Source organism: Egretta garzetta, unplaced genomic scaffold (genome assembly GCF_000687185.1).
Source record: "Egretta garzetta isolate BGI_Z169 unplaced genomic scaffold, ASM68718v1 scaffold161, whole genome shotgun sequence".
Lineage (NCBI taxonomy): Eukaryota > Metazoa > Chordata > Aves > Pelecaniformes > Ardeidae > Egretta > Egretta garzetta.
The window spans coordinates 1848516-1861211 of record NW_009258754.1 but is presented as its reverse complement, the minus strand read 5'-3'; the positions used below and the strand labels follow the sequence as shown (position 1 = coordinate 1861211).

The window sequence follows — 12696 nt, the reverse complement described above, 5'->3', positions numbered from 1 at the left end:
TAAAAATCAACCTCATGAGGTTATGAAGATTTGGAGTTGTACAAAGGAATCAGCCAGGAGGAGTTACTGAGCTACAGTCTGGGCAAATAAAGGCCCATGAAAACAATAATCCCAAATTAGCTCAGCAATCGCATAGAAGGGTCCATATTCTGAGTCAGTCCCAGATTCACAGCAGATAGGAGGACACAGAGAGCTTGCCCCAACTCCTGACAAGAAGGTCTCTGGGGCAGGTCTCTGCTCCCCTCCGAGGCCAGGGCCCAGAGGGTACATAGAGGGTGGAACTGAGAAGTGCACAGATGGGAGCTGCAAGTTAAAATATAAGCTTCATTCAGAACCTGCAATTCAAAAATCATTTCTTCCTCCAACAGCATGCAAAGCACTTCTCTCCTCCCTGTAAGGTTCATGGTTTTGTTTTTAGTTCAGTTTTGTCATCAACAGGTCCAAAAATGTGATTATCTTCTCATTTGATCCAGATGAAGCTGGTAACTTCCATTTAAGGATCAGTCAGACTGAAGGTCTGTGCTAGGAAGGTCCTGTGCTACACAGTCCCTCTAATCTGTGACATTCGCAGCTTGTCGGTTCAACAAATATAAATAAAAATATTCTCTCTGCAAGTGGTGCTAAAGAAGTCTCCCTTTGAGCCCACTCCACTCTCTTCAAATCAGTTCTCCCCAGTACTTGCATAATTGCAGTTTTAACCTTCAGCATAGGCAGCAGTGAAAGCAAACGGCTGAAACGCTCTTGGAAAGGCACCGCTGGGTCTGCACATCGTGTCTGAAGTACGACAGAGAGCCCACAAATCTCTGCAGCTCCTACCGGGCTCCCCTTGGCCACCCTGTCCCAGAGTGCCCGGGGAGCTTGAAAAACACAGGATTTAGCACTCAGCCACTTACATATTCCAGTCACTTTCTGCCTTATTTATGTGCATGCACAATATCCTGATAAACTAGAAGGGAGGCTGCAGCCATTCCATCTGCATTCCCTTTTGTGCTAAGAAAGATAAATTGAGGCTGATTCAGAGGACAGATTTAAAGAACGCAGTATGTTATCGAGACAAGCGCAATCTTCCCAGGGAGCCGTTGTAGTGGGTTGTCTCGAGATCATGCCTTTATTTGTTTGCTAAAATAAATGGACACCACACAAAACTCAATTCATATATGAGACATCTCTTCCAGCCCACTATACCTTCTTATTTTGCTTAGCCAAAACTGTCTTTTTCTATTATTTATTGATGGGACCATTTAATGGCACACAGAAAATTAAAAATAATAAAAAGCTAATTAAAAACTTCAGTGCTTTCCTTTTATTCTTCAGTAATCTATGGAACTCAAAAGGTATTTATATCCAAAGCACATTACAGTTTAAGCGCTTTTCTGTCTATAGTAATCCATGGGTACTTTCAATTGATTTTAGTACAGACAAAACCAAAGAGACTTTATGGACCAGTAGAAGTATTTAATAAAAAAAATCCAAATCAGTCAATCGTCTTTTTAAGACTAGGTGATAGAATCTGATAGCAGGGATAAAAATCCTAATAAATTCTGCAGGAACAGTTCAGAAGGCTGAGACAAAAGTTATCATTTCCTTTTAAATTAACAGTAGGACTTTTCCGTAAGGGATGTTTTGAAATACAAATGACCAGAGGAATAAAATACAAATGCTTGAGCTTCCTACATTTCTCTAGACTGCGTTTAAAAAAATAAACCCAAACCTTGATAATTTTTGTTATTAGCAGTTCACAAATCACAACTTTCAGAGACCTTGAATCCATTCTCAGAGTGCACTACAACAAGTTCTGGGACTCTGGTTCTTGAATTTAGTAATGAAGGCAGATTACCTTAATTTAAGGAGACGCCATGAAATCCTTCAAGTAGATGCAGATAGAGGCTACGCAGTTGCCTGCTTTGTTTGGGAGGGGAAGCCCACTGGAGCCCTGCCATGATAATAAAGCGCTCCCTGCACACCAGTTCACACGTGGGGCTAAATCTGAAGTGACATTTCTCAATGAAAGGAGCAGTATTCACTCGTGTGCTCAGCATTTTGATGTCCGCCAAAATCTGGCAAACATGATTATAGAGATCCAGCAGGCATGCCACAGCTCTATTTAGTCCTCACGGTTCAACGCAATACTGTGCAAAAAATAAAAAATAACAGGCTGCCTTGGGATGGCATTCTGGGAGTATGATTTCATGCATATGGAAGGACTCAACGCACGTTTTGCAACTCCTCCTCCAAGGACAGAATACCTGAACCAAAGGGGGCTGCTTTACCCACCCTCGTGAGGTCAGTTCAGCATCCTGCCCTCCAAACTACGAGCCAGTGCGGAAACTTTGGGCTTCAGGGACTAGCAATGTTTATTTGTGCTAGTCTGCATGGCATTTTAATTAGTAACTGTGCGGATTTAAAACCTTTGAATGGACACACAGGGGCAGTTGTGCAGCCTAGCCTTTGTGTTTCCACTCTCTCGAAAAATCCTGTTTGAGGACATCAGCAGGGGGTTAATGGAAGCTTTGATAAAGTTCTCCGAAGCCTTTTATTGTTGCTCAACTACAGACAGGACTCTGCTGTCTCTCTGGCTGCTTTCCAATTAATGTAGTCAGCTACAAAAACAACTAGAAAATTTAGAAGCCCATCTAAACATTTGGTAGCCACAAACATTCTTGAGTAAAATCTCCTTCCTCATGAAGATATTGCCTTGCCAATTGTTTAAGGGAAGAGCTCAGACTGGACAGCGAGCTGCACAAATGTGAAATAGCAGTGCACTGCCAGAGAAAGGAAATGCACAGTTAAATAGTCCAGAGCAAATAAAAGCTGCAGGACCGTATCTTCATCTCTAACTTTGGTAACTATTCATCTGTACTAACATCACTGAGACCAGAATTTGATCCGATTTGATGTCTCCTAAAAGTAAATTTATATAATTTAAATTTGGTCAACGTTACCCAGTCCTGAAATTAAACGCCTTTTCCCCAGGAAGATATGTAACTCACCTCCATAGCAAACCATGAGATCTTTTTTAAAATGTGACCAAACTTTTATTTAAATGCTGCAATTACTTCTTGGCTCTATCTGACATGCAGCTTGTCTAAGCTGTTCGCTGAACCCTGAAGCTGGTTATTTACTGAGGATCTTTAGAAAGCACTTTTTTTTTTTTTTCCTTCTGACCAAGACTTGTATCCCCCACCTTGAATACAAATTCATGGAAATGGGTGGTGCAGACAGCTTTGCCAGCAGGCAGGCAGTTGTTATTTTAATTATTATTTCTTTGTGAAAAGCTGTAGTTACCTTAAAATAATAATTTAATGCTTCCCAACAATAGTTTTCCTGGTTTTGTTTTTAAGACGGGAGCACGTATGCTTTAACTACGCATTTATTACAAACCGTCAGTTAAAGCCCGTGCAAGAACGCAGAGTTGTTAGTAAGAAATTCCCACTTGCATCTGCCAGCTTGAAGAAGCTCCTTACTCAGAGACATTATCTTACACACGTAATTAAACACACAGTAGAAGAAATCCAACGTGGTCAACACGACACCTCTGTGGCTCTGAGAAATCTCACGCTCAACACTGAAACTTGCTCATTCAAAAGTACTTCTAACTGTTTGCTTCCATGCAATTCCCAAATTTCTTGTGCTGGGATCACTTATCTTCTTTCTGGATCTCCCACCATGTTTATATTTAAAAGGTCTGTGGTTTCTCAAAATACATTATTTGGTTTGCTTCAGAAGTCCTCGCGGCTGCTCCCTTCTATGTAAATCTTTAGACAGCAAAAGCCAAAACACAACTCCCTCAGAGACACGAAGCCAGGAAGAACGAGGCAGGTCACTGTCCCACACAGCCTGGCAGGTCACCTCGCCGATTATGGCAGGTGAAACCCTGCAACAGCTCACAACTTGTCCCAACCCTTCTGCTTGAAAATATGTGTACGGGGAGGGATTGCTGCTTATGTCTAGCAGATAAGTGTGAAGGCTTAGAAACCATGCTGGTTTCGATTCAAAACGAGAAAGTTGCATACAATTAATCTGGAATTCTGCAAGATGCTGCAACAAATCACTCAGAGTGTCACGTTGAATTCATGCTTGACACAGCTCCATTTGAGGAACAAGGAGACTGCTGATCCATCATCCTTATAGTACAAACACCTTTAAAGCAAAATAAAAACACCCCTGTGCAACTCCTCTTTTCCATTAGCCTGACATTTTGCAGAAAAAAGAATGCAGCAGTTAGTAGTATCACATACACACATCCCATGCTCTGGACATCTGGCATGTATCCAGATGTTTGCCAAGAGATTATTTTAAATTAGGCTTGTGGGGAACTAGGTGGCCAGGGTGCTGTGACTGTTTATACACACCCAGCTACGTGCACAAGTTTCCTCCTGGGTTTGTGTGCCTGTAAAAGGACTCCTGGAACAGGCTATTTGTATCCTTTGGCCGCAGGGAACAAGTAACTGGAAAGGGTGGGACCATGCTGGTAGCAAGTACCTTGGGGAAAAAGAAAAAAAAAAAAAAAAAAGAAAAATTGAATCAACTCCTGGATATCTGGGAAGGCTACAGCCAGGTACTGCTGTGCCCAGCATCCGCAGTGCCATGCACTCCTCTGCTTGGGCAAAAACACAAACTCACCCACATTGACGGCTTCCAGGTTAGACCATTCAACAGTTTCCAACTGGTCCAAAATGCTCAGCTAGTTAACAGCCTGTCCCAGCACCTCATCCTGCCCTCCACAATGCCCTAAACCTCACCAGCACTACCTCAATCCTCCCACCACCTACAGGAGCTAGGCAGGGAAACCCGGACTGGAAACCCACCAGCAGTGACAGGGGAGCTGACCTGCCCAAGCCTCCCAGTATGCTCAGCAGGCACAAGGGAAGGGGGATGTCAGAACAGAAAATGACTTATTTTGCCAGCTTATGCTATTTTAGAGGGTCTGTGAAACTCTGGAACAACTGCATGATGAATCCTGTCTTCCAAGTTCACCAAGGTCCTTCCTTGGCTATTTGGAGAAGACATCTTCCTTGGGGTTATACAGCCCTTCAAAATTATGTTTCAACACAACAATAAACAGCTCATCACCAGGACTACATTAAAAAAAGGAAAATTTTTGCAAGAGCTGAGCATAAAGCTATAGAACTCTGAACAACTACAGACCTTGCCATTTTTGAAAACAAAATTATACCTCCTTTTACCAGCTCCCTATCGACAAGGTTCTCAGTATGCACATAAATATCACCACATACAAAATCAAAAAATGTTATGTTCCCTCTCAGTGAACAGAAATTATTTACTGTTCTTTATAGTGAAACTAGGAAACTATACTCAAAGAACACGATGGAGTTTAGAAAATCACATGGATCGATCGATCGATCTTCAGAGTATCTGTTAATTTTATTTTCCAGTAGCAGTTTAAGGGTATTCATGCAGCCACCTAAAGAAAGCTCTGCGCCTGAAATCTATTTAACAATGTCTTTTGATGTTTCACTACAGAGCAATTCTTTATAGATAAGTTATAAATATCCAGGAAAGTAGCACATTAAAAAGAAGCTACTGAAAACTTTAAGTTTCCTGGCCTTGGCATGTTTTGCTTTTGATCTGCCTGAGCACCTATTACGTTGTCAATATGAGGAGTGCACACTGACCAAGGGCAATGTATGCCCATGAATTTTTACTGACTGCGAATTTAAGTCTGCACGGGCTAAACCACACCAGCAGAATGTAAGACCTTATATGCATTTTCTGTTCTGTTCTGTACGACACGTGAGGAATGCTAATCAGCATCTGAAAGGAGACGTGGGCTTTCAAAGACGACCCACCGAAATGCAAAAGGGGGCTATATATTCCCTATCAAAAAGTCCAGTAGAACTTGAGAGTCATCTGGAAGCAAATGACTCCCACTTCTTTCCCCCTCCCGCCACTTCTAACTTAAAACACAATCATCCTCAAAGGATCAGGATCTTTCAGATTTTTTTTTTCTTTTATGGAATGAAGAACATAAAACAACAAACAAACCTAAAGGCTAAATAAACCTGAGCTGGCATTTTCCTTTCCTGCACTGAATGTCAGTATTTCAGGTTCCTCACAGTTTGGTCACCACAACAGCAGCCTGTCCCAGAAGAATACTCAATTTACGGGGGTCTTCTTGGCAGTCCTCAAATCCTGCTGGCACCGTGACCCATTTTAGTTCCTGCCTGGAAATGGATACTGAACAACTGCAGGGCTCTGAGTGACGGTGAGGGACCAGGGAGGATACAGAAGAGGGGGGTAAGGACTGCAGCACAGCCGGCCACACCGCTCTGCCTCCGAGAGGAAGCAGCTTTGAGAGAGGCAAACAGACAGGCAAGGTGTGGGGGATCGCAGAGACAAAGGAGCCGGGGAGCGGAGCGAGAGCATAAAGAGAGAAAAATGGGACAGCAAGCCTGAGATATTTCTAAGAAAGATCAGTTCTTGATCCTGAGCACAGGCAGCTTGAAAACATCCAGTGATGCAATGAGAGAAAGAGTAAGTTTATTTATTTACATTGTATTTTCATCCTAATCGGCACATCCTGCCTCCATCTAGCTGTGCCGGCTCACTTAAGGAAGCCCTGAGCCCAAGGTAACCTAACAAGGTAACAACTCACCAGGCAGTCTGTTTATTCAGCAGTAGCAATCGTTTTAACTCCAACAAGCAAAGGAGCAAAAAGGGCACGCATCCCTCATAAAATGCAAACAAAAAGAAGGGAGGAAAGCAAGAAGCATAAAGAGTTTGGATTTTAAATCTCATTTAGAGCTTGTGTAGGCTTCCCCACCACCACCACTCCCCGCCTTATGAACGCCTTTAGCATCTGTGCAAAACCTTGTCCTTGCGGTGCTGTCCCCTCGGGCACGCACATGGGCGAACTTACCCGTGAACCTGGCTGTCAGGTTGGAGACCTAAACAGCTCGGCTGTAATCTTTAATAAAAATATAAACTGTTCAGCACCTCTTCAAAAAAACAAAAGCTTCCTGCTTGCTGTGAACAAGGTCTCTTTATTAAGAGATTTACTTTTAATTTTGAACAGCTTCGCAGCATTATCCTTAGCAGAAAAAAAAAAGAGAGCCCAGAGATTTTTGAGCTATTCAGTCAACTGGCTGGTAGGGTTTCTCATTGAAATTAGCTTCTCCTAGCAGCATCACATGAGAATTGCTGGTCTGCATCTCTTCCACAAGTCATTTCACATTTTTAAAAGATGGACAAAGCGCTGATTTCATTTGATCGAAAGCAGAAAACCACAACAGTCACCAGTGCTGGCGGAGACCCTTAAGACCAGCATTTCCCAGTACTCATTGTGCTAAGGGCACTGGCTCCAAATTTCAACAGCTTAGTGTTCCACCCTTTGCTTTTTTAATGCCTTTTTAAACTTATATGGGAATAGAGTAGCAGTTCCCCCTCTCAAAAAAGTTGTCATACTAAACATGCAGAATAGCAAGCTGAATTCACCACTCAAAGTTCTTAAAATGTCACAACATTGAAGTATTTTACCAGGAGACAGAAATTTTTACTTGCTTCAAAGCCTGAAATGTAGCTTCTCTCTTTAAAAAAAAAAAAAAAAAGCTGTAAAAACCAGGACCTTTTCAAAGGAAGCAGGAAAAATACTTTTTCAAATGCTTTTTGATCCTACTTTGAATGGCAAAAGCTTATTTTCATTTAAACATTTTTCTACAGTATTGGAAACTGAAAAGAGTTTCTAAACAAAGGGGGAAAGTAAACTGCCTCATTTCATTATCTCCAGGAATAAAATGGCAAAAGCAAACAAAAAACCACCTGTGCCTTTCAACTGCACCTTTTATGTCATTGCAACACATTTCTTCAATTTCGTACAGAATATAGCAGTAACTGATTTCTCATTGCTTTCTGTCCATCTCCAAATGCATAACTTCTGTAGGGGCTGGCACCAATGCAAGCAAACATACAAATACTTGGATTTGTGATTCTGACATCAAAAACTGCATTCTGAAATTGCTATAGATTTTCTTCAGATGATATGGTTGCATATTTGAAAGGTCAGTTTGAGACTGGTGTTAAGAGGAAGGGTTTCCTGGTCCCTGGCATACTCTGTCATCCCTGCTGCCTTTTAACTCCATGATGCACCTCTTGCAAACAATTCCAGCAAATTCCCCAGAATATGACCCAAGAGCACTGCTCATAGCTAAAGAACTAAAGAACCACATTAACAACATTTTTTTTCCCCTATCAAACTTTGGAAAGCGCAAACATAGGTAGCAAAACCAATAAAGTAATTTACATATTTTCAGTGTTGGTACTGTCATTTATACTAGCAAAACTGAGGAGCTTGGCTCTAATCTGAATTTAGAAATTGCAGCAAAGAAACCAAGGCAGCTTTACACTAGTGTAAGAATGGTGCAGGATCAAAACCAAGCCTGTGGCAGTGCTCTATCGTGACATGATTTCTTTATAATGAAATATAGTGAAAGAAAATGAGCGGCACAAGAATTTTAATGCACCCCAGACACACATTTACAATGATTAAACAGATCAGTGCTTGTAAAACCCAAGGGTCCAACTTTACAAACCTTTACTCAAGCAAGCAGTTTCACTGGAATCAATGGGATTATTTGCATACGTAAGAACTATTTATCTCAGTTGAGATCTGTAGGTTTAGGCCATACATTTCTACTAAGATCTTCTATGCAGCAGAATACACAAAGTTGTATGAAGAACAGGGAGAACACTGGCACCTTGGAGTTAATTTTCATTTGTACCGGTACAGTTTTCTCCGGCCCTCTGAAGCATTTGATAGACTGGGCATGTTTCATAATTGGAAATGTTGGCAAAAATACAAATTTCCTGATGTGAAGAACTGCTACTCATGGATAATAAACAAAATCAATTCTTATTTGCATATTCAATCAGATTTCGGTTTGCATATTAAAGCATAAGATGGTAGAATTTTCACACGGTAGATGGATCCCACTCACTTATTTATGCATATATGCATCCACTAATCCTTACACATGCCAGAATCAGTCAGAAATACTCTCTTTTGCTAGGCATTCATAGCACAGAAACAGTGTCCCTGCTGCTGTTCTCAACCTTCTCTTTTCGTATAGCATATGACAGAATTCTCCCACAGCTTTCTCCCAAGACTCTGTAATAGCCCCTGTGCTCCATTAGTCTTCTTTCACTAGGCAAAGCAGTAGTTTGAATTTTTGACTCATAATTTAAAAGGGATGCTGGCAACTGTATGTGTAAAGAACAAAAAACACTGGACCAGATTTTCAAAGGAGCCTCAGCGTGGACCCCACAATTTTGCTTGTAACTGTCACTGCAAAATTGAATGTATCTCTCACTGTTAATGTTGAAGTGTTCTAGACTACAGCTAAAATTTGTAGATTTAGACTACACATAGCTATGTTTCACACGCATCTACTAGAAAACAGAATTCAAAAGATTTCTACAGTCCAGTACTATCAAAATATAAAATATTAATATTGAGCCATACACCATAAGTCTAACAATAAATGATAGCCCTGTAAGCTACACTTTAATGCCTGCAACATCTGTGGGACTCGAGAAGGCAATCAGCACTGAGAGCAATTAGGTAACAGGTTTGACAGTCTTGTAGCCGGTCTGACAGTCTGGATATCGAATTTGCATATAGAAGAGTGTCCTATTCAAATGTATATAATTTTGTGCATCAAATTAAAAATTCAACTGGAACCTCGTGCTTGAAACCCTAGCTAGCTGCAAACAAGCAATGTTTCCATGTAATTAAAAAATCATATGAATTATCATCAAAACTAAACCACAAATCTGCTGCAGCAGATTTTACTAGGTCAAGCACAGGGGACTGAAAACAGTAGAACTGCCCAGGGTATCTGAAATAATCAGGTATAAACAGAAATGGTATTTCACTCTCCCAGATGAGCGAAACGCAAAACTCAGCCAGCATGAAGATGAAAGCTCATATAGGATTTCTAAAGTAATGCCAGCTCTGATCAATTGAAACGTTGTTAGCAGCAGGTTAAGGAGGTATTTATTTAACAATGGGACAGAATCTAATTGACTTTGCAGGGAGAGGAGAGAGAGCAGGCACGCAAGGGAGCACCAGCTCATTCTTCTTTTTGAATCTTACACAGCCCTTTTGGGAAGGAGGCAGAAGCACAGTGGTGCACTCCCCCAGCGCAGATTTTGCCCTCTATGAACACCAAGGGCACATTTGTGACCGTGTGCAGGGTCTCCCCTCCAAAGGGCCAGGCCGCTGGCGGCCCTCGCTCTGTCCCCTCATGTCGCCCAGGGCAGCTCTGCTGTTCTGCTTCTGCAGAATGTCTCCCAGCGTCCTCACTGCATTCTGCAGCAAAGCTCTGCTCCCAGCAAAACGAGTCAAACCCTCCTCTGTTTTTCTAGCTCTAAAGAATTTAAACTACCCATATAAATAGCCAGAAAATAAGGGTTTGACCCAGTTACGCATCTTAGGGCTCCTTGCATTCATTTGCTAATACTAAATGTAATGGAAATCACAGCTTTCCTAAAAAAACAGGCAGGAGAGGAAGAGAATTTGTGTTTAGGTTCCTACCCGCTTGGTTGGTTGTCACAGTGACTGACACAGCTTGGTCCTGGCTGGGATTTTGCTTGGACACTCCATTCACTGCCCAGACTTCAAAGGTGTAGTTAGTGTGTGCCAGAAGGTCAGTGATGGAGACTTTGGTGGTTTTCAAGCCGTTCTGCTGGGGGCTGAAGTGCACACCACTGCCACAGGACCGGCAGCGGCTGAGGTCACCGGCACCACACCTCTTGCATACCACATTGTAGGAGATGTCTTCCCGACCACCTTTGTTCTGGGGGGGGCTCCACTCCAAGTTCACCGATGTCTCATTGACATTGGAAATCAGGTTCTGGGGAGCAGATGGAGGGCCTAGAAAGAAAAAGACCGCATGTTCTTAATAACTGGAAAAACCTTACATCACACCTTCAGACACAGGGTCCTGGGTGGTACTGAGCATGTGTAACTCCCAGTTAAGTCAAGGACAGTGGAGACCACACAGAATTTTACTTCTCTGTGTTCCTAATGAAGGTGAAAAATTAACTGGTAAGTCAAACTCTGACCTCTTCATCTGATGAATTAACAGTATTTTCCAGCTCTAAATGAGCTTGAAAGCCCAGTATTGCAATTAATTAAGAGACGGGTTTTTTCACTTTCACTGTTTATACTTGTTACAAAAAACTTAACATTTACGTGGTTGACATTCATTTTTCCATGATCTCCTGAGCAAAGCATCAAATGCACAAAATCCTGCTTCACTTGAGATTTTCGAGGCCCCCCATTACCTACACGCAGACTCTCATTGAAAGTTTTGCTCTCCCAGTATTTTTCTCTTAAGAACAGAAGTGCAATACTTCCCAGCCAAGTTGATGTCAGATCGCATTCAGTGAACACTGAAGCCCATCAGGCAGGGTGCTGGACATGACACTCTGGGATGCTGGAAGGAGATTTGAGTAGAAAGCCGGACACAGAACTAAGGCTTTGAAAGATGGAGAATAAAGGTTACAATAGGAGAGTGCTGGAGAATGTGAAAGAATTGGGGAGGAAAATACGGTGAGCAGCTGAAAGAAGAGCCGACACAAGAAAACCGGTCAGGAACAAGAGACCATACAGAAAGCCTGGAAATAAGGCTGAATCAGAGACACAAGGTCAGCTCTTGCACAGTGGGGACAGGAGACTTTAAGACTCATAAACAGGCTGCCAAGGAGTTCCCAGCTGGTTGCATGACAGGGGCTATGGGATCTGGGAACAACTGAAGGCAGGCTGGGGAGGACCTCCCTGGGCAGGAGCAGGGCAGAGCCAGGAGCAGGGCAGGGGTGGCAGGAGCAGAACAGGGCCCGCAGGACGCAGCTCAGCAGCCCGCTGGGACTGTAATGGTCGGCTCTGCCCGAGCAGGCAAACTGCCCGCCAGCAGTGCCCTGCCCTGCCTCCCTCTGTAACCAACCCACCAGCAGAAGTCTTATTTGTGTGCTTAAATCCCCACAGGCCCAAAACCCATAAGCACATTGAAAATGCAGAAGAGCCAATCTTGTGACTCTTAATCTAATTTCAATACAGTTGAGGTGAGACACACTTCTTCTACCCTTAAATTTAACAAGGATGATTCAGAGCAAGCCCAGGAAGGAGATGGGTATTTTATGCATCACAAAAAGCTTCACTGATGATCAAAAGGCAGCCTGTTCTGGGGTACAGCACAAGGGCGCTCTGACCACGCACACAATACTTTGGGATGGGACAGAAGGTAAATACTGTCTTGAACAGAAATGAAACAGAGTGAGAACGAAGCTTTCAAAATGCAATGATCCAAACTGGAATACAGTAAATATAGCAGTCCTTAGTAATTACTCATAGTTAAAGCTTTAAATACAAATATTATCAGCAGAAAAATACTGGAAATTATTTTGTAGAAAATCACAAGTTCAATTTTTATTCAAGACACAGGAGAGCTTGTGAAAGCTTCTGAAATTTTATCAAAATATATTTGATGCCTGGAATTCAAAAAAGTTCAACTAGATCTCTTGCCAGAAAAGGAAGGGAAAGAAAGTTCTGGCAAGTTTCATTCCAGGTTTTCTATTCGTGTTATTTGTCAAATGCTATGAAACTGGGGAGAAGAAAAAAAAAAAAAAAAAAAAAAAAAAAACCCGCACCAAAAGTTTCATTAAGTGTAAAAAAAAATA

General features: G+C 42.1%; 1 protein-coding gene across 1 annotated transcript in view; it reads right to left on the bottom strand.

Moving 5' to 3' along the window:
* EPHA4 (EPH receptor A4) overlaps window positions 1-12696 on the bottom strand; it is a 103219-nt gene that overhangs the window by 32153 nt on the left and 58370 nt on the right. Inside the window, exon 5 of the mRNA XM_035888836.1 lies at window positions 10553-10891. Coding sequence (XP_035744729.1) covers window positions 10553-10891 — 339 coding nt within the window. The remainder of the gene's footprint in view (window positions 1-10552; window positions 10892-12696) is intronic.